Raw genomic sequence first — 26,602 nt, forward strand, 5'->3', positions numbered from 1 at the left:
CTGCTGTCCTCAGCAGTGTATTTCATTCAATCCACCTGTTCTGCTCCCAGCTCTGTCTCTGGTGAATCCTCTCAGCCCCCACACCTTTGGCCTACACCCCAGTTCTTTCACACAAAGTAAAAAATGGTCAGATGGCCTGGGATTGCTTTCCTGACTGCTTGAACTGAATGTGAGAGGGGGAGCCCCGCTGAGCCTCAGCCTCCTCTCTCTTTTCTATAAAATGGGCTCACAGTAAGTCCTGGCGCGGGGGAGAGGGAAGAGCAGCTGAGGCGGCACAGCGCCGGGCAAAGAAACACTCACATAAATGACACCAACACTTAAAGGTGACGGGACACCAGGCTGCGCTAAGGTCTGCGTTGGAAGCCCTGCAGGTCCAGGGGAGCGGGGGTGTGGTCAGCTGTCAGGGTTGGCTGGCAGCACCGGGCTGTGCCCCACTGCCCAGCACAGGGCAGGACACACAATGGGTGCTCGTTTTTTTTTTTGTTTTTTTTTTTTTGTTTAGAAGAAAAAGTTTATTGAGGAGAAAAAGAGCAGAAATAAAGTGGGACTCCCAGGCCAGGGAACCAGGCCTGGGAGGGGCAAGGAAGCCACCACAATGGGTGCTCGTTTAAGCGCGAGCTGAGCAGCAAAAGGCCTCGAGGGCTCCTTCTTTAAAGGTAGAAGATTAACAACTCCGGGGCCTGATGTCCCGGTTAAAATCCCGCCCCTGCCGCTCACTTTCTGAGGAACGTGGAGCTGCAGTGGGCTCATCTCCCCATGGACAAAAGGGGACATGAACCCACCCATCCTCACGCAGGGGCCGCGCAATCCACGGCTTCTTAAGATCTGGCGCTACAGAAATTCAAAAAACAGCCCGTTAGCATCCCGTTATAAAACTGAGGAGAACTGAGCGCTCTCCCCTCACAGAGATGGCGGCCGCGACGCTCCGAATACCTTCCGGTTGCCCGCCCCGCAAAAAGATGGCGGCCGCCGCATCCCGCCTGGACGCTGCACGGACACAACCACGCGGTCCCCAAACTCCACGTGAACCTATACTCCGCAGAAAAATGGCGGCCTCCCTAGGAGTCTCGCGATGACTCGGGCGGGATCAAGGTTCGCCCCACCTCCCCAACGAGAACGGGCAGATGCCGTGCCCGCCATAGCCTAACTCTCGCGAGACAGTGTCCTTTTTCCCCACCCCCACCCCAACCCGCTGCCCTCACCATCATGGCGGCGTGGGTGCAATCCTCGAATCGCGCGCGAGATTAACGCCCGTCAATCAGAGGCGCGCCCGACGAACAGTGCGTTCCAAACCGTGCTGTCCCGCCCCCTCGCCGTCACTTCCGCTCCAGCCCATGTGCGCAGGATAAGGAAACTCGGAAGGCGCCGCGACTTTCTTTTTTTCTGGCGGCCGGAAAGATGGCGGACATTCAGGTGCGGGCTCGGGGCCGGCGCGCAGGCCGCGGGATCCACCGCAGGTCTCAGGGGCGTGTCCTGGCCGGCCGGACCCCGCACCCCAGTTGGGGGTTTCTTCCCGGACATCCTCGCTTTCCTGGGGCTTAATTCGGGCGCAAGGCGCGTGTCTGCGTCTGTCTAGATTTGCGCCGCCCGGGACCTGGGGCTCCGCACTTGCGGCTTAATGGAGGCCCCAGCGTCTTAGTGGCGATCTTAAAAGTCAGGGCTTACGGGTGGTTGCCTCACGACCGTGGTGTTTGGGGTTCAACCTCGGAGAACTTAGTTCTGCAGGCCGTGGGAGAGGTTTCTGAGCGTAGGTGCCTTAGTGACTTAGAGTTGAGTCTGGGTTAGAGGGGAATTTGGGGTGACAGTTCGCGGGCACTCAGTCTTGGAGGCCAGCGTTTGGGGAGTAAAGCTGGCGAGGATGGGATCCGGGGTTTTCGGGGGCGCTTTCCAGGCCGGTGGCGCCTGCTCCGGGCCCAGCAGCTCACCGACTTGTTCCCGCAGACGGAGCGTGCCTACCAAAAGCAGCCGACCATCTTTCAAAATAAGAAGAGAGTCCTGCTTGGGGAAACCGGCAAGGAGAAGCTCCCGAGATATTACAAGAATATCGGTCTGGGCTTCAAGACGCCCAAGGAGGTAAGGGGTCCCTCAGAGCAAAGAAGAGACCCCCATGTCCCTGCATGTGTGCCTTGAGTTGCCTTCGCTTGTGACTGGCTGCCCCTGGGCTGCTGGGAGTTGTAGTTTGTGACCCTGAGGCCACGCCCTCTCTGCGGGAGATTCTTGTTCAAGGCCCATTCCCTTTTCTTATTCCTGCAGGCCATTGAGGGCACCTATATTGACAAGAAATGCCCCTTTACCGGTAATGTCTCCATCCGAGGGCGCATCCTGTCGGGTGAGTGAGGACCTCTGGGAACCAGGGTTCAGATTCCAGGGTCGGGGGTGGGGGCGTGTAGAGGAGACCCCTGCTTCCAGCGGGCTCCGGCAGATGATGTCTGTTCTCACGATGGTCTTCAGATGCCCGCCACGGGCACTGCTGAGAAAGCCTTTTGGCACAGCTGATGCCAGCAGTAAAGCTTCTAGTGGGGAACCTGCTTGGCAGCTCCCAGTGACCCTGCCAGACGGCCTGTCTCTTCCCTCAGGTGTGGTGACCAAGATGAAGATGCAGAGGACCATTGTCATCCGACGAGACTATCTCCACTACATCCGAAAATACAACCGTTTCGAGAAGCGCCACAAAAACATGTCCGTCCACCTGTCCCCCTGTTTCAGGTGAGTGTGTGGTCCCTGGTCTTCCAGCCCATGCGCCCCCCCCAACCCCCAACCTCCCCCGATGTAGAGGACAGGGCTCTGTAGTGAAGGCTGAATGATGTGGAGCCTCACCTGGGTGTTAACATGATATCCTGGTTGCCAGGCTGGGGATTGGGGGTGGCATGGGAAGGGGGTCCAGTCAACTGGGAGGGAGCCCTGGCTTCTCTCAAGCAGAGGTGGCATATGGAGCTTTTCTGCCCCCGGGTCCCCAAAAGCTTGCAGCACCCCTTGCCCAGCCTTGAGCTTGGTGCCTTGCTCATAACTTGTGTTCAATAAATAAAACACACAGGGGCAGGTGGAAGCGGAGATGGGGTCTTGGGGTTCGGTGGCATCTAAGCTGAGAGGCCTTGTTCTGAGGAAAAGCAGGCCTCCCATAATATGGTCACCCCCCCCCCCCCAGGGACGTCCAGATCGGCGACATTGTCACAGTGGGCGAGTGCCGGCCCCTGAGCAAGACGGTGCGCTTCAACGTGCTCAAGGTGACCAAGGCGGCTGGCACCAAGAAGCAGTTCCAGAAGTTCTGAGCTGCACACTTGCCCGCTTACCCCTTCACAATAAAAGCTCTTTCTACCCACAGGCCAGGCTCCAGGTGTCTGCATCCTTACCCCCGAGGGGGGAGAGAAGAGCCTGGGAATTGAGGGGTGGTCGTGCAAAAGATGGAGTTCTTGCCCATCTTGTGGGGGCCAAACTCTGCCTACTGCCTTTATTGCTGGGTGAAGATGACTTTGCCTTAAGATGCTGCTCCTTCCCTGGGTCCTTTTGCCTTGTCACCTTCTCATTGTAGGAGTAAGTGAGGCCTTCTACCTGGGCTTAAGCACACCCCCCCCCCCCCACCACCACCACCACCCAGGTCTCTGGGGAGGAAGTGAGTGAGGGTGGAGGCCCGGGGTTTGCTAGACTCTGGTCTACTTGGGTGGGGGGAAGCAGCAGCCGCCTTCTAGGCCAGGGGTGGGGGGTGGGGACCTTCACAACACACTGGGAGCCTCTTGGGGAGAACCTGGGCATACCTATCTCTGGACTAAAGGAACAGTGGGAAAGCCAGGCAGGGTCCCCAGCAGCCCCCCATCCCTCCTAAGTGGCAGTCACCCCATTTTGCACATCAGCAAGGCGATTGGAGAGGGCAGGTTCTCTCTAGGTTCCTATCCCCCTCCAGGTCCCTGTCCTGGGCTTGGATCCATCCTTGATGCCTGAGTCTGCCCCCCATGTCTGGTCTGACACCCAGCAAGTAGCTGACCTCCCAGTCTCAAATTCTGGAAACTTGCTCTTAATTCATGTCCATAAATAGCAAAAAACCAGGAGGGAACAGGTGGAAGAGCTTGGTCTGTATTCCTTGAGTCCAGGCTGAGAGGCCCCAGCCTGAAGAGATTGGCTCCCCTTGAGGTGGGACTTGGGGTGGGGGGGGGGGGTGAGGAGATATTGGAAATGAGAACTGAGGCAGGCGAATAAGGGGAGACTTAGGACACTGAGAGCTAGAAAGGGAAGGGGGACAGGCAAGTGGAGGTGCTAAATGTAGCGACAGAGAAAAGGGAAAGTGGAGGGGAGCCGAGTGGGTGTCAGACACCACGGAGCCGCGGGGAGGGACAGACAGGTGGGTGGCTCAGGGCAGCCAGGCAGGGGGGCAGCAGGGTCAGGTGCAAGTCGGAAATGGCTGGAGGGAGGCAGGGGCTTGGAGGAGCGCAGGAGAGACCCTCACCCGGACGCAGGTGGGCAGCAAGGGAGATGCTAGTGTCCCCCGCCGACTTCACCCAGGGTTGGCGCTGCTGGGGCCCCCAAGTCCCTGCCCCCCAAACCTGTACCAGGGACTGAGGCACAGCACTGGTACAAGGGTTGGGAGACAGGGCCATGAGGAGAGGAGCTGCCGCTGCCAGGGACGCTGCGCTGGACCGGCCCAGCGGCTCCTTTTCACGCAGACCCAGAGAGGGCGGGGGTTCCTGCCAGAGGAAGTGGGGCCGCATCAAAGAGGGCAGGAAGGGGCAGGGACGGTCAGGAGGGGGCACCGCCCCGGGTTTCAGCCTGCAACTGTGCCCCATCCCCTGCTAGAGGGAGAGACAGACACCCTGAGGGAGGGGGACAAGGGCGAGAGAAGGGTGTCGGACCCAGACACAGGGTACAGAGACCCAGGCGGGAAGGATGGGCCCAAGGCAGGGCTAGGGATCCGGGGAGGGGAACCAGGGAGCAGGAGGGGGATAGGGACCCGAGAGACTGGGGGGAGGGGAGGATGAGGGGGATAAAGAGAGTGGGGGGCCAGGCACCTAAAGGGGGCCACAGGAACCTAGAGGGCCTGCAGGGGACAGAGCCCCGGAGAGGAGGGGGCGGGGATCTAGAGAGAGGGGACCGAGACCCAGGGCCAGGGCACAGGAACCGGGGGTGAGGCATTGTCCAGGGAGAGGAGGGGCGAAGGCCAACCCCGGTGGGAGGGGGTCAGGGATGGGGGGCTGGAGCAGCGGGTGGGGGTGGGCCGCCACCGCAGGTGTTTCCGTTCGGGGTGGAACCCAAGTGTTTACAACAACAACAGCGCCGCTCTCCTGTTTCCTTCCCACTGTCGCTGGGGCGTCTCCTTGGCACCCCACCGCGTCAGGCTGCCGAGTCACGGGTGCGGCACGTGCCTGGTGCGCGCTGGGGGCGCCTCTCCCGGGCCGGGGAGTTGGTCGCAAAGACCCAGGAGCGGGGCCCCAGCCGGGCCTCTGCCCTCACCCAAGGACCGGGGAGGACCTTGTGCCTCTGGGCGGGGTCCGGCCTCAGGGCCCCCCGCGCTGCGCCGGGCGGAGCCCACCACGCCCGCCCCTCCGAGCCCTCGCACGGCCTGAGCCCTCGGCCTGGAACCCCAGGCCGGCCCCGCCTCGCCCTCAGGCTAACCCCACCGACCTCTCCCCGCTTGGCCACACTCCTCACCCTCCCCAGGCACCCCTGCTTTCTTGGCCCCCGCAACAGTAAAGCCTATCCCCGAGCCCCGCGGGTCCTTGGATAACGCCCGTCCTGTTACAACGCTCAAGAGGAAACACCGAGGCGAACCCCGGCGTGGGGGCCGCAGGTGGCGTCCGCAGGCTCTCCGCGGGCTGCTGGGTTTTCCCCAGGGACTCAGATTCCCTTCCACATCCCAGACGCTTGCAAGGAGGGTCACTGGGGCGGGGGTGCTGCACCCTGACAGGGAGGGGCTCTTGCCAGGATTGGGCCCCGCCTGGCGCCCCACTGGCCCTGACCACCCCGAGCTGGAAAAAGCAGCGAGAAAGTAAAGGAACGAATGGACACTAACTGTCTCATGTGAGAAGTGTCTTGGGTCTTTAGAGTTTGCTGATGCTTTGTGAGCAGAAACCACCTAAGGAGCTCAGTTCTGGCTTCTGTCAACCAGCTGCTCGTGATGAGTCCGGCTCTGCACAGGTCACTTATATGTGCAGCTCCCCAAAAGCGACGGCAGATCCCCAGACCCTGCACGATACTGTGGAGTCTGACCCGCCATCACTCCCACTGACCCGGGGCTGAGAGCCCGTCCGCCGCGGAGTTAAGTGTACACATCTCACAGGGTGGCCTTGACCCGCAGATCTCAAGACAAAGAATGACCAAATGCAAGCGCTGAGACTGTAGGTTCTGTCCTGAATTCTAACCCAGCCGCTTGTCAGTTGTATGGCTGTGGTCAGGGAAGCCCCTCACCAGACAGCCTCAGTTTCCTAATCTGTAAAGTGGGTTCATGTCTCCCTACCCCATGAGGGTGAATTTTGCTCATGGGGTAGAATTAGTTCTAGTAATTGATTCTTCCAGGACAGTAGTTATGCCAGAACCCCGAAGCCTGTTACAAGAGAAAGGCTTGAGGTCATCTTATAAAAGCAGGTCCTGGGGGCACAGTGGGCAGGCTCAGGGACAAGAGTCTTTGGCAGGTGGCCAGGAGGTATTATCTGGTTGTGGAATCCTGGGTCTGGTGGTTTGTCTCAGGATCTGGAGTCTCTTTTAGCATGCTTCTGGAATATTCTCTGGCATGCCCACTATGGGAGGGCTTGGTAGCACAGACAGGCTGTTCTTTGCCAGATCTCGGTGCAACACAGTAGCAAAGGCCATGCCTGTCCCATGATGAGGAGGCCAATTCCGGTTGTATCATAATGTGTCTGCACCTGTCACAGTAGGCCCAAGAATATTCTGGAACAGCCAGACTGTCCATCCTGGGTGTAGCCCCTGGGGTGTTCTATTACATGATAATGGAATGATGGATCCTAGCAGGACCTCCTTGAGGTCCTGTGGGGCTGCCATTCCAGGTTATGTTAGAAGCGGCCCGGAGGTGTTAGCTGAGCTCCGATCGTTAGTCTCCGGTGACGGGGACTGTAAGTGAGATGAGAAACACTGAATTTGTGTGTGTGTGAGGAAAACGTTGGCTCTGTAGGTCCCAGCTCTAGATATTATCACAGAGACCTGCGGATTGCTTCAGGGGTAGATGGAGGTCATCCCTTAACCCCTGTGTTCACTCTGTAAGTATTCAGTCTGCTGATCGCTGGTGGTACAGGCATGAGCAAGACAGATGCAGGGCCTGGACTTTGACAGCCTACAGTCTAGTGTGACCTTGGGACCCTTAAGAGCAGAAGGGGGCGCACAAAGGGAAACAGGTGTGCCCTTATGGAGCCAGGAGAACCCAGGGTGGGAAAAGCCAGAGCCCATCATCTGAAGCTAGGATTTGGTTCTGAACACAGGAGCAGTTGGGGGGCAGGTGCATGGGGGTCAGTAGGGGGCGCTGTGGTACAGGTGCAGCAGGGAGGGAGGCTGCTCAGGTGGTGGTGATTCTGGGAGCACAACTCAGAGCTGCCTGTGGCCATTTATAGTATATACACCTCCTCCCATGCATGGCAGGTCAGGGGGACCCCTATGGGCAAGCCCCCCACCTGTGTGGTTTCCCAGCTGTGGTGGTTGGGAAAGGACCGATGCTCAGCTTAACGCTCTGCTTGAACTGTTTTGAAATGAACAAGATGCCCAGGTTTCATTTGGCAGGGGCCCCAGATGAGTAATTGGCTGGCTGACTGCTCAACAGGGGACCTGATGTCAGGACCCCGGGGAGTCCAAAAGGTACAGGCAGGGATTCTTAGAAAGATACCACGTGGGACAGGCTAGGAGTCAGCGGATGCTGTAAATGGCCCCTGAAGACACAGAGGCACCAGGTGCTTGGCAGGGATTCCCAGTGGGCACTAAGGGCGCTCGAGAGCTGCTGCTTTCATGGCAAGAAGACATGAGAGGGGCCTCCCTGGTGGCAGCGCAGGGGGTTAAGCACCGCACTATGAAACAACTCATAGCCTCTGCAATACAAGTTCGATCCCCAGCAAGGGAGCTGACCCACATAGCGAAGCAGACCTTTCCTGTCTTGCCCGCTGCTCCCCTCAGCAGTGTATTTCAATCAGTCTGCCTGTTCTGTTCCCCACTCTGTCTCTGGTGAGTCCTTACCCCCCAGTGTCTCTGGCCTGTACCTCAGCTCTTGTATGCATAAATAAATAAATCATAAAAAAAAAAAAAAGACATGAGAGGCTTAGTGGCGAGACTCCCAGGCCATTCTAACAGCAGGGCAAGGAGGTGGTGTGACTAGCAGAGTCCAACAACTCACTAGGTCAGACCCTCTCGCGCTGGTTCTGGGTTGGGCCACCTAAAATCTCAATGCAAACAGAAGGGACTTTGGTGCAGAAAAACAACTCAAAAACCCGATTTATTCTAACCAACAATTTAGCAAGGGAGAGGGAGAAGGTCCACAGGACATGAGCAGAGGGGTGGAGCAGGTTGCTGGGTCTGGGGATACTACGAGGGCACCCCTGGAGCCTGAGGGTAGGGGTGCAGTCTGAGCTATTAGAGACCCTGTGCAGGATCAGGGCCCTTGGCAATGGACCTGTAGGCCTCCAGGAGAGGAACTGGAGCTAAAGCTGGTGGAGAGAGGGAACTGGGCTTTGGCCTTTACTGCAGGCTGCAGGCATAGCCATGGCATCTTGAGGTCACCTTCAAGAGACCTCAGTGGAACTACAGGAACTTGATATTAGGGCTCAGGATAGATTTAGATGACTGGGACATCTTAAAGGGACACCCTCCGGGGTGATGGTTTGAGGAAAAGGATCTCAAGTCCCTGAGGGACGCTGTCACTTTATACCAGGGTTCAAAGAACATGGCAGCAACATCCCTGAGGCTGCCAGAGACCTAACCAGCTCCTTAGGGCCAGGGTGGGACAGCAGGGTGTGGCAGGTTTCTCTGGTTTTGGGGGAGAGCTGAGCAGAGAGAGCATCATCAAAAGATGATGGGCTGTGAAAACAGGATCCTCTAGCACCACTAAGACCCACCCTCCTGTGGCTGGTGGATATTCTAGCAGGGCTGGGGGAGAGTAACCCAAATGAATGGGGTGTTCCTCTCTGAGTCCAGCCACAGCCCCCTTCTGTAATGGTTAATTTTGTGTCAGCTTGGCCAGCCCACAGGACCCAAATGTTGGGTCATCTATTACTCTGGCTGTTTCTGTGAGCGTGTTTTCAGATGGAATGGGTGGACTGTGAGTGAAGCGGACTGTCCTCCATAATGTGGGTGGGCTGTGTGCGACCAGTTGAAGATCTGCCTAGAAAAACTGCTGACTTCCCCCCAGCAGGAGGCAATTCTGCCAGCGCCCTGACTTTGAGCTGCATCGGCAGGATAAGCTCTTCCTGGTTCTCCAGCCTGCCTGCCTTTGCATTTGAACCACCAGGCTGTCTCCAGCCTGCGGGCTGCCAAGCCAGGACTGGGACTCCTTAAGCCTCCAACAATCACTTGAGCCAATTCCTTAAAAGAGTTGCTTTCTCTCTATGTATATACACATCCTGTTGCTTTGGGTATCCATCCTGCCCTGACTGATACATCCTACTACCTAGCAATTCCACCCTTGGGATACATACCCCCAAATTGAAAACAACTGTTAACAGAACAAATCTTCTACAAATGTAGAACAAAAGATGAACAAATGTTCATCCTACTCAAAAGGAGAAACAAGGCAAATGTCCATCAATGGAGAAACTAAACACGGTCCCCCAGACCTGGGAACATTATTCAGCCATAAAAAGAACTGAAGCGGGGCCTCCCTGGTGGCGCAGGCGGTTGAGCGCAGTGCTGTGAAGCTGTCCGCAGCCTCTGCAGTGCCGTTTGATCCCTGCCAGCCTTGGAGCAACCCACATGGCGAGCAGACCTCTCCTGTCTCGCCCACTTCCCCTCAGCAGTGTACTTCATCACTGCCTGTTCTGTTCCCTGCGCTGTCTCTGGTGAATCCTCTCACCCTTCTGCGCATCTGGCCTGTACCCCAGTTCTTGTATAAATAAAATAAATCTCTAAGAAAAAAAAAAAAAGGACTGAAGCTATGACACCTGCTACAGAGTGGATAAATCTGGAAAAGTTCATGCTAAGTGAAAGATGCCAGCGGCACATGGGCAAGGCGGAAGGGGATTCCATAACTCTGAAAGGCCCAGAATAGGTTTAAGCAAGACAGGAAGCAGAACAGTTGCCCGTGAGGGACTGGGAGGGGCTGCCTGGTTGAGTGGGGCTTGCTTGGAGGAGGGGCATGAAAATGGCCTGGAACTGTGGTGATGGGCTCTCTGCTTGTCAATGCCTTAGCTGTCACCAACAGTAAATTGTCTGCTGTGTGCATTTTTGCAGAAGAAAATAAATACATGGGCCTGTGGGAGCAGGAGCTAGGGCAGGTGTGGTGACCGCTGGGACCTCTAAGCTCCAAGTGGCTATGGGGACCGTGTGTTATTGAGGTCACATCAGAAGATGTTAAAGAATAAATGAAGGAACATTTTAAGGGGACGCTGGAGGGGGGAGGGGTTCAGATGAGGAAATGCAGCGGAATGTGGAGGACTTGCTTTGCAGGGACTTGCTTTGCAGGGACTTGCTTTGCAGCTGGAGCCGGTGTGGGAGGGGGGCTGGGGGAGGGGTACCATGCGGCGAGAAAGGGAGGCACAAACACCTCCAAATTTCGGACTCCGAATGTTGGGTTCGATTTCCTACTGGTCGTGAATTCCTGCGTGGCGGACCCCCTCAAAATTTAAAAAAAAAAAAAAAACAACAACGGGGAGCAATTGAGAAAAAGACAAAAATAAGGACAAAAGCGTCAAGGCAGAAACGGAGGCCAGCCAGAGGCCTGGGGTGTGCCCGGCAGCTGGGGGGCGGGGTTGGATATTCCTGGAGGGGGGGAGCAGTTTCTGGACAGGATGTGAGAGAGGAACTGGGGTCTTCAGTCACGGGAGCCAGCTGGGGCTGCAGGCAGGAAGGGAACGAGGCTGCCGTGAGCAGAACTGGACCCCAGGACGAGGGAGGGAGGACTAACTGGGGGGGCCTTCCTTGAATCCCGGCCCGAGGAGGGAAGCTGGGGGCCTGGACTCCCCGGGTGTGAGGGAGGAGGAGGAGGAGAAACTTGCCGAGCTTTGAGAAAGGAATCTCAGCCCATCCAGACTCTGTAATTAATTAACCCACACGGATCAAATTAAAGGGTGAAAGTTCATCGAGGAGGAGGGCGCTGTCACCCTCCTGGAGGAGACCCCAAACGCACCCGCAGGCGCCGCCACCGGTGACCGAACCCGCGGAGCTGGGAGGAAGGGGCGGGGTGGGGGTCCCGAGGAGTCACGCGCCCCCTCCCGCCCCAGGTCTCCGCCTCAGGATGGGAGGCCCCAGGCCTCAGCCCTGGGGGCTCGGGCTGCTGCTCTTCCTCCTGCCCGGGACCCTGCGCGCAGGTGAGGGGTGCCCGGCGGCGGGCGGGGAGGCGGCGCGGAAGCCGAATCGGAGGCGCCCGTCCCAGCCCCGCGTTTCCTCGCGCGCGTTTCCCGGGGGCACTTCCTGGGCCTTGGCTTCCTCCTCCCCGAGACACCCCCCTTTGGGGCCCCGGCCCCCTCTCCCTGGCGGCGCTGGGGGCCGAATCTCCCCGGTCAGGGCCTGCGGCCTGCTGGGTCCGGGTGCCCCGCGCGCCGAGCCGGGCGCTCAGTCCCCTCTGTCCCCCCGCAGCGGACAGCCACCTCTCCCTTCTGTACCACATCACCGCCCTGTCCTCCCCACCCCCCGGGACTCCGGCCTTCTCGGTGTCGGGCTGGCTGGGCCCCCAGCAGTACCTCAGCTACAACAGCAACCGCCGGCAGGCCGAGCCCTACGGGGCTTGGGTCTGGGAAAGCCAGGTGTCCTGGTACTGGGAGAAGGAGACGGCGGACCTGAAGGAGAAGCAGAACCTCTTTCTGGAAGCTTTCGAAGTCTTGGAGAAAGGAGGTGAAGTTCAGGCTTCTGGGTTTGAGGGAGGAGGCTGGGGCCTGGACACCAGGGTCTGAGGGAGGAGGAGGCTGGGGCCTGGACACCAGGGTCTGAGGGAGGAGGAGGCTGGGGCCTGGACACCAGGGTCTGAGGGAGGAGGCTGGGGCCTGGACACCAGGGTCTGAGGGAGGAGGAGGCTGGGGCCTGGACACCAGGGTCTGAGGGAGGAGGTGGCTGGGGCCTGGACACCAGGGTCTGAGGGAGGAGGAGGCTGGGGCCTGGACACCAGGGTCTGAGGGAGGAGGAGGCTGGGGCCTGGACACCAGGGTCTGAGGGAGGAGGAGGCTGGGGCCTGGACACCAGGGTCTGAGGGAGGAGGTGGCTGGGGCCTGGACACCAGGGTCTGAGGGAGGAGGAGGCTGGGGCCTGGACACCAGGGTCTGAGGGAGGAGGAGGCTGGGGCCTGGACACCAGGGTCTGAGGGAGGAGGAGGCTGGGGCCTGGACACCAGGGTCTGAGGGAGGAGGCTGGGGCCTGGACACCAGGGTCTGAGGGAGGAGGAGGCTGGGGCCTGGACACCAGGGTCTGAGGGAGGAGGTGGCTGGGGCCTGGACACCAGGGTCTGAGGGAGGAGGAGGCTGGGGCCTGGACACCAGGGTCTGAGGGAGGAGGAGGCTGGGGCCTGGACACCAGGGTCTGAGGGAGGAGGTGGCTGGGGCCTGGACACCAGGGTCTGAGGGAGGAGGAGGCTGGGGCCTGGACACCAGGGTCTGAGGGAGGAGGCTGGGGCCTGGACACCAGGGTCTGAGGGAGGTGGCTGGGGCCTGGACACCAGGGTCTGAGGGAGGCGGCTGGGGCCTGGACACCAGGGTCTGAGGGAGGTGGCTGGGGCCTGGACACCAGGGTCTGAGGGAGGCGGCTGGGGCCTGGACACCAGGGTCTGAGGGAGGCGGCTGGGGCCTGGACACCAGGGTCTGAGGGAGGAGGAGGCTGGGGGCCTGGACACCAGGGTCTGAGGGAGGAGGCTGGGGCCTGGACACCAGGGTCTGAGGGAGGAGGAGGCTGGGGCCTGGACACCAGGGTCTGAGGGAGGAGGAGGCTGGGGCCTGGACACCAGGGTCTGAGGGAGGAGGAGGCTGGGGCCTGGACACCAGGGTCTGAGGGAGGAGGAGGCTGGGGCCTGGACACCAGGGTCTGAGGGAGGAGGCTGGGGCCTGGACACCAGGGTCTGAGGGAGGCGGCTGGGGCCTGGACACCAGGGTCTGAGGGAGGCGGCTGGGGCCTGGACACCAGGGTCTGAGGGAGGCGGCTGGGGCCTGGACACCAGGGTCTGAGGGAGGCGGCTGGGGCCTGGACACCAGGGTCTGAGGGAGGAGGAGGCTGGGGGCCTGGACACCAGGGTCTGAGGGAGGAGGCTGGGGCCTGGACACCAGGGTCTGAGGGAGGAGGAGGCTGGGGCCTGGACACCAGGGTCTGAGGGAGGAGGAGGCTGGGGCCTGGACACCAGGGTCTGAGGGAGGAGGAGGCTGGGGCCTGGACACCAGGGTCTGAGGGAGGAGGCTGGGGCCTGGACACCAGGGTCTGAGGGAGGAGGAGGCTGGGGCCTGGACACCAGGGTCTGAGGGAGGAGGAGGCTGGGGCCTGGACACCAGGGTCTGAGGGAGGAGGAGGCTGGGGCCTGGACACCAGGGTCTGAGGGAGGAGGAGGCTGGGGGCCTGGACACCAGGGTCTGAGGGAGGAGGCTGGGGCCTGGACACCAGGGTCTGAGGGAGGCGGCTGGGGCCTGGACACCAGGGTCTGAGGGAGGAGGCTGGGGCCTGGACACCAGGGTCTGAGGGAGGAGGCTGGGGCCTGGACACCAGGGTCTGAGGGAGGCGGCTGGGGCCTGGACACCAGGGTCTGAGGGAGGAGGAGGCTGGGGCCTGGACACCAGGGTCTGAGGGAGGAGGTGGCTGGGGCCTGGACACCAGGGTCTGAGGGAGGAGGAGGCTGGGGCCTGGACACCAGGGTCTGAGGGAGGAGGAGGCTGGGGCCTGGACACCAGGGTCTGAGGGAGGTGGCTGGGGCCTGGACACCAGGGTCTGAGGGAGGAGGAGGCTGGGGCCTGGACACCAGGGTCTGAGGGAGGAGGCTGGGGGCCCCGACTCCTGGTCTGAGGGAGGAGGGGCGTGGGGGCTCTGCTTCTGGGCCCTCCTCACCTCTGTGTGGGGGCCCCAGATTCCTACACCCTGCAGGGTCTCCTGGGCTGTAGGTTGGACCCTAACAATGCCTCCGTGCCGGTGGCCGACTTTGCCCTGAATGGTGAGGACTTCATGAGTTTTAACCTGAAGTTGGGCAACTGGACTGGGGACTGGCCGGAGTCCGCTGCCATCAGTGAGAAGTGGAATGAGCACCCTGAGAACGTCAACAAGGAGAAGACCTTCCTGCTGTATTCCTGCCCACAGAGGCTGCTGGGCCATCTGGAGAGGGGCCGTGGAAACCTGGAGTGGAAGGGTGAGCCCTACCTGAGCCCCATCCACGCCAGTCTCTCCACCCATGACCAGGCCTCCTTGTCACACTCCAGCCTTCTTCCTGGCCTTCCAGTCTCCCCACTACAGCTGATACTACCCCTGTCCAGCTTGTGGCTCCCACGGCCCAGCGGACATTCTCAGCTTCTCCATCTGATTGTCCTCCGCAGACCTCACTGGTCTCCTTCCTCAGTGTCTCACTGGGCCTATCCTCACACCTGCCCCCTCCAAAAGCCAGCAGCGTCCTTCCTCAGATCTTGGCTCGTCCGCTCCCCACACCTGGACACAGGTCACCTCTCCACATGCTCTGCTTCTCCAACTTTCCAGTCCGAACTGGACTCGTTTCCTCTGAGGTCTCGAGACCCTCCTTGGCGTGGAGACAGCTGGTGCCCCATGATCCTCCCTTGGTGCCTGTCTGTGCCCGCATCTTCTTTTCTTCCAAGGACACTGGTCATATAGGAATAGGACCACCCACCCAAGTGACCCTATTCTACCTAAATTTTGTGTTTATCTTTTTAAAAAGATTTATTTATTTATGCATACAAGAACTGGGGTACAGGCCAGAGGTATGGGGGGTGAGAGGACTCACCAGAGACAGAATGGGGAGCAGAACAGGCAGATCCACTGAAATACACTGCTGAGGGGAGCAGCGGGTGAGACAGGAGAGGTCTGCTGTGCCATGTGGGTTGCTTCCTAGTCAGCCAGGATCGAACTCGTGCTGCAGTGACTGTAGCTAGCTTCATAGGTTGCGTCTTAACCCTTTGTGCTGCCAGGAAGGCCCTTGTGTTTATTTTTTTTAAAGATTTATTTTTATTTATTTATGCATACAAGAAAAGGGGTGCAGGTCAGAGGTGGGGGGTGAGAGGATTCACCAGAGAGAGTGGGGAGCAGAACAGGCAGACTGACTGAAATCCACTGCTGAGGGGAGCAGAGGGGAGAAAGCAGAGGTCTGCTGCGCCATGGGGGTCAGCTCCCTGGCCGGGGATCGAACTCATGGCTAAGGAAAGCTTCACAGTGCTGAGACTCAATCCCTTGCACCACCAGGAAGGCCCCAGCTGCACTGTTTTATTTATTTATTCTTTAAAAAGATTTATTTATTTATTTATGTATACAAGCACTGGGTATAGTCAGAAGTGCGGGAGGGCGAGAGAATTCACCAGAGCCAGAGCGGAGAGCAGAGCAGGCAGACTGACAAAGTACACTGCTGAGGGGAGCAGCGGGCAGCAGGAGAGGTCTGCACGCCATGTGGGCAGCCAGGGATTGAACTGGCGCTGCAGAGGCTGCGGGCAGCTTCACAGCCCAGCGCTCAACCGCTATGCCACCGCGGAGGCCCCCAGCTGCACTATTTTAAAGCCCATCACCAGTGTGCCAGGGTTCTCATGTCTCCTTGGTCACGAAGGATGTGCAGTACATGTCTAGGCAGAAGGTAGTGAGAGATGGAGTCTTGAGGGGGATACTCCCTGGCAAGGCCCTTCCAACTACTCTTACCACAATGTTCTCCGGTTCCCCACAAGGCCAGGCACATGTGGGGCCGGCCTGTTGCGTAGGGTGAAAGGAATGGCTACTTCTCTGTGTCCCATCCAGTCTTGCACTGGGCCTGGGCCCTGGACTTGAGTTTTAGTCCTGTCTGCCCATTTGTCCACAGAGCCACCCTCCATGCGCCTGAGGGCCCGACCAGGCAGCCCTGGCTTTTCGGTGCTCACCTGCAGTGCCTTCTCCTTTTACCCGCCGGAACTACAACTGCGATTCCTACGAAATGGACTGGCAGCTGGCTCGGGTGAGGGTGACCTTGGCCCCAACGGTGACGGCTCCTTCCATGCCTGGTCGTCGATAACAGTCAAAAGCGGCGATGAGTACCACTACAGCTGCGTGGTGCAGCACGCGGGGCTGGCTCAGCCTCTGACTGTGGAGCTGGGTGAGGGTGCTCCCCATTTCCCATAGCCTTTTCTTTTTTAAAAGATTTTATTTATTTTTGCATAGAAGAACTGGGGTGTAGGCCAGAGGTGTCGGGGAGTGAGAAGATTTACCAGAAATAGAGTGGGGAGCAGAACAGGCGGACCCACCGAAATATACTGCTGAGGGGTGCAACGGGGAGACAGGAGAGGTCTGCTGCGCCATATGAGGCAGCTCCCTGGCTGGGGATCAAACTCAGGCAGACATGGTGATAGCGCTGGGTCTTAACCCCTAGGCCAGCAGGGAGACCCATTTCCCATATCCTTTGTCCTATTTCCGCAGCAGTCCTTCCTGGGTCTCATCATCTTCCGCTCCACTGCTCCAGCCCTCCACAAGTCTGCTAACCTTGTGCCCCGCCACTGTGGAATCTTCCAAAGCCTGGTGGCCTTCTGTCCTGTGTTGTTTGTCCACCCCAAGTCTGACAAACTTCCATCCTGTTGCTGTTAGCTTCATTGATTCTGACCACTGTGGACGGTCCTCCCTAAGTCTGACCACCTTCCATCCTGCTGCTGCTGCGTTTTCATGCAGTCTGATTGTTCATTTTCTGCTATGGTCGTTCCTCGCCAAGACTGACCGCTTATTGCCTTGCTGCTGCCAGTCCTTCACGCGTCTAACCTGCCCCTCGCCAAGCTGGAACACCACCCTCCTGCTGCTATAGGTCCTTGGCCACAATGACTGTGACTGCTCTTGCTAGGGCCAGATCTGTCATGCTATCTGGGGACATGTGGCCCTGACCCAGCACATCACCTGACCAGCTTTTCCACTGCCCACATCCATTCCCCAAGACATGGAGGGCTGGAATCTCCAAGGGTGGGAAAATCCCCAGTTCTCTGTCCTGACTCAGACAGGGTGCAGGGCCATTCACCACTTGCCGTCTTCTCTGACTATAGACCATTCAGCCAAGTCCTCGGTGCCAGTGGCTGGAATCGTCATCGTCTTCTTACTGCTCATAGTGGTAATTGTAGCAGGAGTTCTGCTATGGAGGAGATTGAGGAACGGGCTGCCAGGTGTGTGGCTGGAAGAGGGATGAGCCTTCGGTGAACATTCCAGAAGAGGGGGTACACAGTCCTGGTGGGGATGGACATCTAGAGATTAAGGAACAGAGACCTTGAGAAAGGTGGGGACAAAAAACGGCAAATACTTAGAGGGGGGACAGAAATCCAAAGAGTAACACAGGCAGAAATAGGCAGACAGATACATGAATGCATGGGGCAGGGACAGTCAGCGACCCAGAAGATCTCAGAGATTTTGCTGACTCTCCCCACTTTTTCTTTCCTCAGCTCCTTGGACCTCTCTCCGTGGGGACGACATAGGGGCCCTCCTTCCCACTCCTGACCTGACCAAGGATGTTGATTCATAGGATAAAAATGCAATCCCAGCAACTGCCTTACTGTCCATCCTTGTGGCTGCGCCCAGCTAATGTCCTCAGGTCCCTTTCATGCTATGAGACCTTCTGGAATCCTGGTGTCTCTGAGCCTCCTGAAGTCCTGGGCCCTGATGTCCCCTCTCTGGTTGCCTCCTCCTATGGTCTGCCTCAGTGTCCTCTCGTCATGTGTATGGCTCTTTTCCACCTCCACATATAACAAGAGTTTGGGCCCAAATCATTGTGTTCTCATCATTTCAACTTTTCAGGCAGCGGGAGGTGAGGGAATGGGTGAGAGGAATGAATGGTGTAAGCTTTGGGCTTCCAACATCTCCAGAGGACATGTGGCCGTGATGGGATGGCCAGTTATATATACCAAGTCTTGTAATTTTCATTCATCATTTTCACAAACATTTATTGAATGCCTACACGGTGCCAGACGGATGGAGGAATTCTTGGCCGGCGCCTGATCTGACTCCTTGGTGGGACGAAAGAGTTGATCCCTCTGTGAGGGAAGGGGATGCCTTGGTTACCTAGTTTCTTAAACTATCCTGACAAAGGGAAGGATAAAAATACATCTCCCATGAAGCCTTGGAGCTAGCTAACGCTAAGTACTCGGCAGGGCGTCCCGAAGCATGCCGGGAGTTGTAGTTCGTCCTAGCCGCGTCTCTCCCTGGTCGCCCACCCTGTCGTCCCTGCGACGGGGCGGGACCCAAACTCGCTGGCGGCGTTTTTCTTTGCGGACGTGGCGAGGGGCGCCCACAGCCCTCGCTGGCCCCGCCCCTTTGGGGTCACTACGAGCGCTCATTGGTCGGGGGGCGGGGCCTCTGCGCTGCGGGGCAGGACCTCGACTGGAGAACCGCCCAAGTGGGCATCTTTTCAGAGAACGCAGAGCCGAGTGTAGAGAGCGAAGTGAAGCTGGATAACGGGGTACAGGGGTGAAGGGATGGGGAGGGTGGCGTGCCCAGGGAGGACGGTTCGGGTCCAGACTGGATGCGACGCCCGGGAACCTGCCTTGGTTTCTCTCTGGCCTCGACCCCACCCTGCACTTTTGGGTGGGAAGGGAGCCACGTCTCCCGCTTGAATCCCGCCCACTTCGGCTCTGGGGTCCCTCCGGGACTATCTCAGAAGAGTCGAGTCCCTCAACTGGCTTTACTCTGAAATCCCCAACCCCTCTTTTTCCTATTCTTGGCTCTTCTGGAGCCCCAAAGTTTGCAACCAGCTACCTTCTCTCTGTCTTGTCCTGGCTCCCCTGCCCCAAGCCTCTGCCCTATTCCCTGTGTCCCCTGACGCCTAGCCTTTGCCACTCCCCAGGGACCGATGATGTGGCTACCGTCACTTCTGCTGCTGCTGTTGCTGCTGAGGCCCTGGGCCCAGGGGAAGCCGTCCCCTGATGCTGGCCCTCATGGCCAGGGAAGGGTGCACCAGGCGGCTCCCCTGAGCGAGGCCCCTCATGATGACGCCCATGGGAACTTCCAGTATGACCATGAGGCTTTCCTGGGAAGAGAAGTGGCCAAGGAATTCGACCAACTCAGCCCAGAGGAGAGCCAAGCCCGCTTGGGGTAGGAGAGGGATGGAGGGGATTTGGGTTGTAATTTTTTTTTTAAAGATTTATTTATGCATACAAGAACTGGGGTGTGGGCCAGCAGTTGGGTGGCGGGGGTAAGAGGATTTACCAGAGACAGAGTAGGCAGCACAATAGGCAGATTTACCAAAATCCCCTGCTGAGGGCAGCAGCGGGGCGATATGGGAGAGGTCAGTTGTGCCATGTGGGTCAGCTCCCTGGCCACAATGGAAGTCATGTTGTAGTGGCTGGTGATAACTTGATAGCACTGAGACTTAACCCCTGTGCCACCAGGAGGCCCTTGGGGTTGTGATTTTAAAAAGGGAGGTCACAGGAGGCCTCAGAGAGAAGGTAATGTTTGGGCCAAGTGGATTCATGGGGGGGTGCAATTCCAGGCAGAGGGACAGTAAGTAAGTGCAAGGCAGGAGCAGGCCCGATATTGGGGGAACAGGGAAACCTGGTGGCTGGAACCCAGTCATCGAAGGGGAGAGGATGAGAGGTGACTGGCAGAGAGGGAACAAGGGGGTCAGCTCTGCCAGAGCCTTTTGGGCCACAGTAGGGATTTAAGCTTTTCTCTGAGTGAGATGAGAGCACTGGGAGCGCTGAGCAGAGGGAGCTGTTAGCTGACTCAGGTTTCAGTAGACTCCCTCTGACTGCCAGAGTGGGAACAGGGGAAGGAGCAAGAAGCAGGGAGCCCAGCGAGGAAGCCACCACCTGGGACCATATGGGAGACAAGACAAGACAAGATCAGGGTGGCGCTAGCAGTGGGACCAGGCCCGCGTGGGAAATGGGGTGCAGATCTAGCAGGGCAACAGAGTTGGGGACAGATAGGCTCACGCGTTTGGCACACCACTGTTCTAAGTTAATTTACTCAATCTTCCAAGCGTAGGCTGGCTACTGTTCTTTATCCCCATTTTACAGAGGGGTAAACTGAGCCTCAGGGAGGTTAAGCTGCCATCATGCAGCAGTGAGCAAGAGGAGGTGGCAGGATATTTGAACCCATACTCTTAGCCTCAGCCCAGGGTAGGTTGTGAGAGCTGCGGACGCAGCTGAATCCCATACTGTGACAAAGCCCAGCGCCGTGGCGGTCTTGGCAGGACCAACTAGGATTCAACCCTGGGGACTGGTCTCAGGGGCCTGGGGACAGTAACGGAGAGGTGAGCTCCATGTGGGCTCTGTTAGATGTTTGCGAGGACCCAGACTGGTGGCACTTGCGGCAGGCCGAGGCCAGTGGAGAAGGGAGGGGCTCAGGAGTCGACTGGGGTGGCATGAGGTGGGGCCTGGAGCAGAGACAGGGTGGAGGCGGAGTCCGCGGAATTGCAGGTGCTGGTCCTCTGGCAATGCCTGATGACAGCAGGGGAAAGGCGGCAGAAAGGAGTGGGATGCAGTACAGGGCGGTGCTGGAGGCAGGGGAGCCAGAAATCCCGCGGCAGCCAGGAGGGGGCGGGGGCTAGAGGGGAGAAGGGCGGGAACGGAGACTGCGAGAGGTCGCCGTGGTGTGCGGCGTGGCACTTGGGTTCACAGCGAGTTCGGGGCGGGGGTTTCCGCAGGCCGGGGGCGCGGAGCTTCGGACCTCTTCGAGCTCCCCTCCAGCTCGGCCGAACACGTGCAGGACTGACAAGTGGGGCCAGGATGGGGATGTGGCTCTGGGCCGTCGTAGGTCCTGCCCCCGCCGCGGGCGGGGCTTGGACGCCAGCACCAGCCCGAGGCCCGCCGGGTCTCGGAAAAGGCGTGACCCGCCCGGCCCGCAGAGCCCGGGTTGAGGGGTCTGGGCCACGAGGTGGGCGTGGCCTACCCCGGCGCCTTTCCAGTCCTGCCAGTCCTACAGACTGTTTCCACCGGGGCGTGGCCATCCACGAGGGGCGGGGCGATGTGGGCGTGGCCAATCCGCGGGGCCTTTCCAGCCCCCTGCTTCGGTCTGGTCAGCCGATTCCAGGGGGTGTGGCCATTCGCGAGGGGCGTGTCCAGACGTGGGCGGGGCCCTGGTGGGCGGGGTCCGACGTGACGCGTGCCCCGCCCCCTCGCAGACGCATCGTGGACCGCATGGACCGCGCTGGCGACGGGGACGGCTGGGTGTCCCTGGCCGAGCTCCGAGCGTGGATCGCGCACACGCAGCAGCGGCACATACGGGACTCGGTGAGCGCGGCCTGGGACACGTACGACACGGACCGCGACGGGCGCGTGGGTTGGGAGGAGCTGCGCAACGCCACCTATGGCCACTACGCGCCCGGTATGCGGCGAGACCCCTGCTCCCCACACACCATGACCCTGACGTCCTTGACACCCGCATCCTCAGACTCTTTGAGCTCATTAACCAGAATCCCTCTGGCTCTACCCGCTTCTAGGACCCGAGCCCCCTACCCCGATCTCTGGCTGAGCATTTTGGCATCTGCCACTCCAACTCTGTTACTGGGAGACTTCAGATCCGTGACCTCCCGTGGCCTGTCCTGACCCCCGATTTCTGACCTCTCATCTTAGGAATCACCAAAGTCGTTTACCCTGTGTCCCCCTCCCCTCCAAGTCTCTGGGCTCCTCTGTCAAGGTGCCCCAGTCCTGGACCCTGACTTCATCCTCCCCCTGCAGCCTATCCCTCATATATCCCTCGAACTGACCCCAACCCTCCCCTGCTCACAACCCCCCATAGCACCCCAGGTCCCCCATGAGAGAGTCCCAACTCCTCAGTCTGGTTTCACCCACCCCACTGACTTGCTTTTGAACTTCTGCATTTTCCCTGAGCTCAGTGCACTCTTCAAATTTCTACATTCTGCTCCTATTGTTCCCTCTGTTGAAAATGCTTTTTCTGCCTCTTTGTCCCAACCCCAGCTATTGAGCATCAGACCTAGACTCAGAGTCCATCATTCCTAGCTGCGGGCCCTTGGGGCAGGCTGTTTCCTCTTGTGGGTGTCAGCTTCTTGTAAAGTGACAACAAACAAAATAAAACACTTTACTTGTTTTCTTTTGGTGAGGATTACATGTAATGTTGTAGGTAAAGCACTCAGCAGGTGATAAGCCCTCACTGCGAGGTTGCTGCTAGGTATACATAATGAACACATATTATTCACTATTTTTTTTAAAGATTTATTTATTTATTTATACAAGCACTGGGTACAGTCAGAGGCGTGGGAGGGTGAGAGAATTCACCAGAGCCAGAGCGGAGAGTAGAACAGGCAAACTGAGGAAATACACTGCTGAGGGGAGTAGCGGGCACTGCCGGAGAGGTCTGTTGCACCATGTGGGACCCTCGCCCAGTGGCAGGGGATCGAGCTGGCGCTGCAGAAGCTGCGGGCAGCTTCGCAACCCAGTGCTCAGCCGCTACGCCACCAGGGAGGCCCTATTCTCTATTATTAACATAGGAAAATCTTCATTCCCTGACTCCCTGAGTTCTATTGCCTTGTCCTCTTCATCACGAAAGCTCAACTCACCGTGATCTGTCCTTCCCCAGGGGAAGAATTTCATGACGTGGAGGATGCAGAGACCTACAAGAAGATGCTGGCTCGGGATGAGCGGCGTTTCCGGGTTGCCGACCAGGACGGGGACTCAATGGCCACTCGGGAGGAGCTGACGGCCTTTCTGCACCCGGAGGAGTTCCCTCACATGCGGGAGATTGTGATTGCAGTGAGTGCGGGGCTGAGGGACCCTGCCTGCTTCCCGCCCACTTCCCACCACCAGGCTCCTGACACCAGGGCCGCCTCCCAGAGAACCCTTGGTCACCTCATCTCACCTGGTCCAGTCACCTGACCTTCCAGCACCTCTCCAGGAGAGCCCTGAGCAATGGGAATGGGGACATTTCTCATGCGTACCACCTGACGCCACAATTTATTTTTTTTTTTTAAAGATTTATTTATTTATTTATTTTTAAAGATTTATTCACTTATGCATACAAGAGCTGGGGTACAGGCCAGAGGTGTGGGGGGGTGAGGGGATTCACCAGAGACAGAGTGGGGAACAGAACAGGCAGATTGACTGAAATACACTGCTGAGGGGAGCAGCAGGCGAGTCAGGAGAGGTCTGCTGCGCCATGTGGGTTGCTTCCTGGCCGGCCAGGGATCGAACTCATGCTGCAGAGGCTGTAGATTGCATCATAGTGCGGTGCTTAACCCCTTGCGCCACCAGGGAGGCCCTTTCTTTTTTTAAAAGATTTATTTTATTTATTAATGCATACAGGAGCCGGGGTGAAGGCCAGAGGTGTGGGGAGGTGAGGTGATGCACCAGAGACAGAGTGGGGAGAAGAACAGGCAGATCTATTGAAATCCACTGTTGAGGGGACTGTGGGGAGACAGGAGAGGTCTGCTGTGCCATATGGGTCACCTCCCTGGTGGGGGATCGAACTTGTGCTGCTGTGGCTGCTGATACTTTTTTGTTTTGTTTTGTGGGACCCTCACCGGCGGCCGGGGAATGACCAGCGCTGCAGAGGCTGCGGGCAGCCTGGCAGCCTAGCACTCAACCTCTGCGCCACTAGGGGAGGCCCTGTAGTACTGTGTCTTAACCCTTTGCACCACCAGGGAGGCCCCAGACCCCCCAGTTTCTAATCTCTCCTGTCCAAGCTCCTCCTCCCTTGTTGATATTTGTGCTCACCTGTCCTCAGAAAAACACTTCTCCCAGAATTAGATTCTATGAGAGAGCCTCACCTCTTAAACCTGGCGCTCCACATCTTCGGGAGCCTACCCCAGTGCCTCTCTCTCTCCCCAGGAAACCCTAGAGGACTTGGACAGGAATAAAGATGGCTACGTCCAAGTCGAGGAGTACATTGGTGAGTAGAACCTGATCCCCTCCCCAGCATCGGGGAGAGGCGGGGTGGGGTGCACCCAATGCATGTCACCCAGAAGAGAGTGATACATTCCTGCATGAAAACCTTCTGACGTTGGGGCAGGATTGCTGCTTGAGTTCATGCAACCACCACACATTTATTGGGTGCCAGAACCAAAAAGCACTCATCAAGCACTTAGTGTATGTGCTAGACACATAAGACATTTGTCTAGCACCTATTCTGTGCAAGAACAAGACGGCATGTATCATCACCTACTGTATACCATTTATTGAGCAGTTTCTATGTGCCAGACCCAGGAAACTCCATGTTAGAGGTTGATGGATAGCAGAGACTACCAAAGACCAGATCCCCTCCTGGGAGGGTCTGGAGTTTCTACAAACTGGGGCTCCAGGCCATGTGTTGGGATCATTGGGAAGTTGGGGAGCTTACCTTGAAGCTGCATGTACACAGTTAATGGTAGACCTCCTGTTACTTGGGATATTGGGGAATGCTGACAGCATCCCCAGGTTTCCTCGTGGCACTGCCACTGTCCCACACCTCAGGAGGCAAAGAATTTAGTTGAGGGGAAACCTGTGAAGCATAGAAGTTTCTAAAGTTTGAAGACATTTTTATATGGAGAGTTTTTTTTTAAAGATTTACTTTTACTTATTTATGCATACAAGAACTGGGGTACAGGCCAGAGGTGTGGGGGGATGAAAGGACTCACCAGAGACAGAGTGGGGAGCAGAACAAGCAGATCTACTGAAATTCACTGCTGAGGGGAGCAGCGGGGAGACAGGAGAGGTCTGCTGCGCCATGTGGGTCAGCTACCTGGCAGGGGATTGAACTTGTGTTGCAGTGGCTGCTGATAGCTTCACAGAGCTGATGCTTAACCCCTTGAGCCACCAGGGAGACCCCTATAGAATGTTTTTATGGAACCCTCAGGCAAGACAGTTTTATTTAAGCTTCATTTATTTTTCTACATTTGTGAAGTCTTTTTTTTCTTGTCTTGTAAGAAAGATCTGGAACACCCCTGTTGAAGAGCAGTAGCTTATAAAGTATTGTCACTGTGGTCACTTGACATGTGCATTAACCCCCACGGCTCCCCTGTGGGGTGCATGTTATCACTCCCTTTCACAGGTGAGGAAGCTGAGGCCCACGGGGGTAAAGAACCATGCCTGAGGGCCCCTGCTAGTCAGAGGTGGCACAGGACTGGCGTCCCTGCTGGCCAACCCCAGGGCCCTGCTTTACATGCTTACATGCTGCCTCCCTTCCCTGTGGGGCTGTGGGGACACAGATGTGGGCAGGACACACACACACACCCCACCCACCAGAAATGCAGTTTCCCACCTGTTGGATGGTGCAGAGAAGGAGATGTGGGAGGAGGGGACAGGGAGGGTGACTGGGGTGCTGCAGGGCCTGCCTTCAGGCAGGATTAGAGCCCCGTCCCCTCCGCGGGGCCGGGGCCCTGCCCTCACTGCCTGGCCCGCGCCCGCCCGCAGCGGACCTGTACTCCGAGGAGCCGGGCGAGGAGGAGCCGGCCTGGGTGCAGACAGAGCGCGAGCAGTTCCGGGACTTCCGGGACCTGAACAAGGACGGGCGGCTGGACGGGAGTGAGGTGGGCCATTGGGTGCTGCCCCCCGCCCAGGACCAGCCCCTGGTGGAAGCCAACCACCTGCTGCATGAGAGCGACACCGACAAGGTGAGGGGTGCAGCCTGGTGGAGGGGGTGTAGGGAGCAGACCTGGGCCTGGCTGCACGGGTCAGAGGGACCAAGGCACCGAGAGAAAGGGAGGAACGAGACTGAGAGGGGGACAGGCATCAGGGTGAGGGGGCAGGGACCCAGACAGGGGGTGGGGGGGCGGGGGGAGCCGGGGAAGGGACCCAGACAGGGGGCTGTGGAAACTGGCAGCACTAGGAGGTTCAGAGAGGCTCTCACAGGCAACCTCCAAGTGCTGCTGCTGACCTCTGACCCTCCTGCCAGGATGGGCGTCTGAGCAAGGCCGAGATTCTGAATAACTGGAACATGTTCGTGGGCAGCCAGGCCACCAACTACGGCGAGGACCTGACCCGTCACCATGACGAGCTCTGAGCCCCACGTGCCCACTGCCACCTCGTGGCCCCCGGGGAAGACCCGCCTCCTCCCAGTGTCCAGCCGTGCGGGATGCGGGCTCGGCCTGCTGCCCCTGCCCTGAGCTCTCAGGAACCGGAGCTCGCAGGAACCGGCCAGTTGGTTTCTCTCCTGAGATGTCCAAGTCCCTCCCAGCTCTTACCCTGTCCTGGGCCCTTTCACAGATCCCGAGGGCGAGTGACCACTCATTTCTCACTGGCAGGACCATCCAGCCCCACCCCAGTACTCCCAAACCTGGCCTCCAAGAGTCTCCATGAACTGCCCAGCTCCGAATCTGAGCCTCTCGCCACATGGATGAGAACACCCTCGCCTGGCACTGCCCCCAGGATGCCTTCTCCCTGCCAGGGAGGCAATAAAATTCAGTGCCTGGGTCTGGTTTGTGTGTCTCTCT

General features: G+C 58.4%; 3 protein-coding genes across 4 annotated transcripts; all 3 read left to right on the forward strand.

Annotated features, from left to right (window-relative positions):
- Positions 1–1,398: 1,398 nt before the first annotated feature.
- Positions 1,399–3,322, forward strand: RPS11 (ribosomal protein S11; the record flags this gene model as incomplete). The annotated part of the gene is made up of 5 exons (XM_084257228.1): positions 1,399–1,413; positions 1,942–2,073; positions 2,254–2,329; positions 2,577–2,706; positions 3,146–3,322. 5 exons carry the CDS (start codon positions 1,399–1,401, stop codon positions 3,267–3,269), a joined length of 477 nt encoding a protein of 158 aa, XP_084113354.1. The 3' UTR covers positions 3,270–3,322.
- An 8,046-nt stretch (positions 3,323–11,368) lies between these two features.
- FCGRT (Fc gamma receptor and transporter) lies at positions 11,369–17,767 on the forward strand (the record flags this gene model as incomplete). 2 transcript variants are annotated; one of them, XM_084257720.1, is made up of 6 exons in its annotated part: positions 11,369–11,448; positions 11,717–11,964; positions 14,165–14,440; positions 16,100–16,369; positions 17,298–17,414; positions 17,688–17,767. In XM_084257720.1, the coding sequence occupies 6 exons, from the start codon at positions 11,369–11,371 to the stop codon at positions 17,765–17,767; spliced, it is 1,071 nt and encodes a 356-aa protein (XP_084113846.1). The 2 variants fall into 2 exon arrangements, with proteins under 2 accessions (XP_084113846.1, XP_084113847.1); XM_084257721.1 differs by lacking the exon at positions 14,165–14,440.
- Positions 17,768–19,090: 1,323 nt separating this feature from the next.
- Positions 19,091–26,538, forward strand: RCN3 (reticulocalbin 3; the record flags this gene model as incomplete). Its single annotated transcript, XM_084256606.1, has 6 exons — positions 19,091–19,332; positions 21,362–21,564; positions 22,777–22,949; positions 24,024–24,084; positions 25,584–25,783; positions 26,065–26,538. The coding sequence occupies 6 exons, from the start codon at positions 19,091–19,093 to the stop codon at positions 26,170–26,172; spliced, it is 987 nt and encodes a 328-aa protein (XP_084112732.1). The 3' UTR covers positions 26,173–26,538.
- Between the last annotated feature and the right edge of the window lie 64 nt (positions 26,539–26,602).

The sequence above is a fragment of the Talpa europaea genome (genome assembly GCF_964194135.1).
Source record: "Talpa europaea genome assembly, chromosome: 16".
Lineage (NCBI taxonomy): Eukaryota > Metazoa > Chordata > Mammalia > Eulipotyphla > Talpidae > Talpa > Talpa europaea.